Source organism: Strix aluco, chromosome 34 (assembly GCF_031877795.1).
Source record: "Strix aluco isolate bStrAlu1 chromosome 34, bStrAlu1.hap1, whole genome shotgun sequence".
NCBI classification, from domain to species: domain Eukaryota; kingdom Metazoa; phylum Chordata; class Aves; order Strigiformes; family Strigidae; genus Strix; species Strix aluco.
The window spans coordinates 202,938-206,043 of record NC_133964.1 but is presented as its reverse complement, the minus strand read 5'-3'; the positions used below and the strand labels follow the sequence as shown (position 1 = coordinate 206,043).

The window sequence follows — 3,106 nt, the reverse complement described above, 5'->3', positions numbered from 1 at the left end:
GGCTCAACCCAGGCCTGTTCCCTAACACATCGCCTCATGCCCTCCTCCCATGGAGAACCTGAGCAAAGCAGCATGGCATTGTTGGGGCAATTTCTTCAGCCTGACCTCAGCTTTGCAAGAAGAGCCCAACCTCCAGACATTGAGGAAATCCCTTTATTTCAGAGATGTCACATGGGAGGCCAGCTGTACCATCGTGCCAGACACACAAGAAGATACCTCTGGGTCAGACAGGCTGGTTAACGCTTCTGTTGAAGTGGAGTGGGTGCAGACATGGACAAACAATGTTATCAGATATAAAATGGCCAAAGCACAAGAGGTTCCCGTGATGAACGTGAAATCACCTCTGAAGAGACATGGGCAGGTTAATGGTGCCGAGAAGCAGCTGATTGAATCAGCTTCTTCAAAGTCTCTTTAAACTCCTGGTTCCTCATGCTGTAGATGAGGGGGTTCACTACTGGAGGCACCACAGAGTACAGAAATGACAGCACCAGGTCCAGGGATGGGGAGGAGATGGAAGGGGGCTTCAGGTAAGCAACCATGCCAGTGCTGATAAAGAGGGAGACCACGGCCACGTGAGGGAGGCACGTGGAAAAGGCTTTGTGCCGTCCCTGCTCAGAGGGGATCCTCAGCACGGCCTTGAATACCTGCACATAGGACACCACAATGAAAACAAAACACCCAAATGCTAAAAAGGCACCAAACATGATAAACTCAACTTCCCTGAGGTAGGAGTGTGAGCAGGAGAGCTTGAGGATGTGTGGGATTTCACAGAAGAACTGGTCCACAGCATTCCCCTTGCAGAGTGGTAGTGAAAATGTGTTGGCCGTGTGCAGCACAGCAGTGAGAAACCCAGTGCCCCAGGCAGCTGCTGCCATGTGGACACAAGCTCTGCTGCCCAGGAGAGTCTCGTAGTGCAGGGGTTTGCAGATGGCAACGTAGCGGTCATAGGCCATGATGGTGAGGAGGGAAAGTTCTGCTGAGATAAAAAAGAGAAAGAAAAGGACTTGGCCAGCACATCCCAGGTAGGAGATGTCCCTGTTGTCCCAGAGGGAATTTTCCATGGCTTTGGGGAGGGTAGTGGAGATGGAGCCCAGGTCGAGGAGGGAGAGGTTGAGGAGGAAGAAGTACATGGGGGTGTGCAGGTGGTGGTCACAGGCGATGGCGGTGATGATGAGGCCGTTGCCCAGGAGGGCAGCCAGGTAGATGCCCAGGAAGAGCCAGAAGTGCAAGAGCTGCAGCTCCCGTCTGTCTGTGAATGCCAGGAGGAGGAATTCAGTGATGGAGCTGCTGTTGGACATTTTCTTCCTCTGAACATGGGGATCTATACATGGAGGAAAAAACAGTGAGAAGTTAAAGTGGACTTGTCTGAACAAAACATTCTCCACTTCTCACAGATCCCCCCCAAACAGCTTCACCTCTTTCAGGAAACCTTAGTTAGGTCCAACTCATGAGGGTACCCAAGGGAGCAGGGGTCTCTGCTGCAGGCTCTGGAGGAGTCAGTGCTATGCTAAAACAGCAGGCAAATATGAACATGGGGTCATCTGATAACAAAGACTTTTTAATATTTATCCTCCCAATTCACCCAATTGCAGAGCAGAGTTGCAGGGGTTTTGTTTTGTTTAGTCTGTTCTAGTGGCCCCACCACGCCTGAGGAGTGTTTTAAAGGCAGAGATCCTTGGCATTTCTGCTGCACTCCATGGTGGAATCTTGTGGGTCCTTAAAGAAAAAGGGCTTGTCTCTTCGTGCACAGTGAGGACAGCCGCTGTGTCCATCAGTCCTATCCACAGCTGCCTTGTGCCTGCACCTATTTGAGCTGAAGGACAATCGCCCTCAGGTGTTCCCTGCAAAAGAAACTGGACCCTGCTGAGCGCAGAGGATCTCAGCTCTCCCCTCCCAGCCAGGGACACAGAGGAGTCTTTACAACTGCCCACATGCAGCCGCCCAGCAGCATTTCCATGTACTTAACACCAAGATGTCTTCTCCAGGGGGTTTCTAGAGAACTCAGAAGGCCATGGGTCAGCTATTCCCTTCTGGAGGGCAGCCTGCAGCCAAGGAGGACCCCCAAGGGAAGGAGTTGAAAAGACAAAATTGTCATGTCAAGAAGGGAGGGGCAAATTGCCCACCCCACCCACTGCGATGACCGGAGTCCCAGATTAAAGCAGAGGACTGAGATGCTTTTCCTCAGATCCATCGGCACAACAGAACCCACAGTGCCAGTGTCTGAGTTGTGCTTGAGGCCTCCCCCTCCACACCAGTGAGTACAGCGGTAAGAAGAAGGACAGCAGGGAGAAGAGGGGAACACGCCAAAGTGCTCATGCCAAGGAAGGCAGGACAGGGAGACAACGCTGGGCACTCATGCATTTCTCCTCCTCTGTTGTCAGGCTGCTGGGAGGGCAACTCATCACCATGTCCCTGTGACATTAATGGCGGGGCGCTCTGCTGGGTGGGAGAGGAGACCAGGGAGTTGCTCAGTGAAGGTGCCTGCACTGCAGCGGATGGCAAAGAGTCACCATCCTCCCACAGCATTACTGGTAGGAACTCCCTCACAATCCTGCCCATGTTTCTGCTGCCTGGAACTGTCACACCTGGGAGCTGTTTGTCTCTAAGTCTCCTGCCTGTCAATGCTCACAGTCCCCATCCCACCCGCTGTGTGCTCACCTCTGCCTTGTGGACCCCTCCTGGCAGCAGGGCCCTGCCCAGGGACATCTCTGTGTGTGTGCACAGTCTTAGGAACAGTATAAACAACTGCTAAGGAGAACTGGGGTCTCAGTACCTTATCCAGAATGGAGAAATAAATTCCCATCTCCCTGCGTCTACTCAGGCAATGAACAGGGGAATAATCAAAGCACAGACACTTTCCCTTTCAGTTAAATGCTGCCTTGATGTACTTCTTCAAAAAGGCTCTCACTATATGTCCTAGGGGTGATCTGGAGCTGTGAGCAGCCCTGACCCACGCAGCACCCTCTCCACAGTAGAAGGACCCTGCCCTGCTGGGGGTCTCTCCTTCCCCACACAGCTTCTCCCCACAGCGCCGTGGGCAGCTCCCCGGGCAGGCTGAGTGCTGACCCTGGCAGGCGCCTGGCAGAGTCCCTGCCCCAGCACACAG

At 53.3% G+C, this 3,106-nt stretch overlaps 1 protein-coding gene across 1 annotated transcript; it reads right to left on the bottom strand.

Moving 5' to 3' along the window:
- Nucleotides 1-362: 362 nt before the first annotated feature.
- LOC141917121 (olfactory receptor 14A16-like) lies at nt 363-1,298 on the bottom strand. Its single transcript, XM_074810213.1, has one exon. It carries the CDS (start codon nt 1,296-1,298, stop codon nt 363-365), a length of 936 nt encoding a protein of 311 aa, XP_074666314.1.
- Nucleotides 1,299-3,106: the final 1,808 nt, after the last annotated feature.

Coding starts and splice junctions, on each gene's coding strand:
- LOC141917121 (XM_074810213.1), bottom strand. CDS start 1,298: ATGTCCAACAGCAGCTCCATCACTGAATTCCTCCTCCTGGCATTCACA.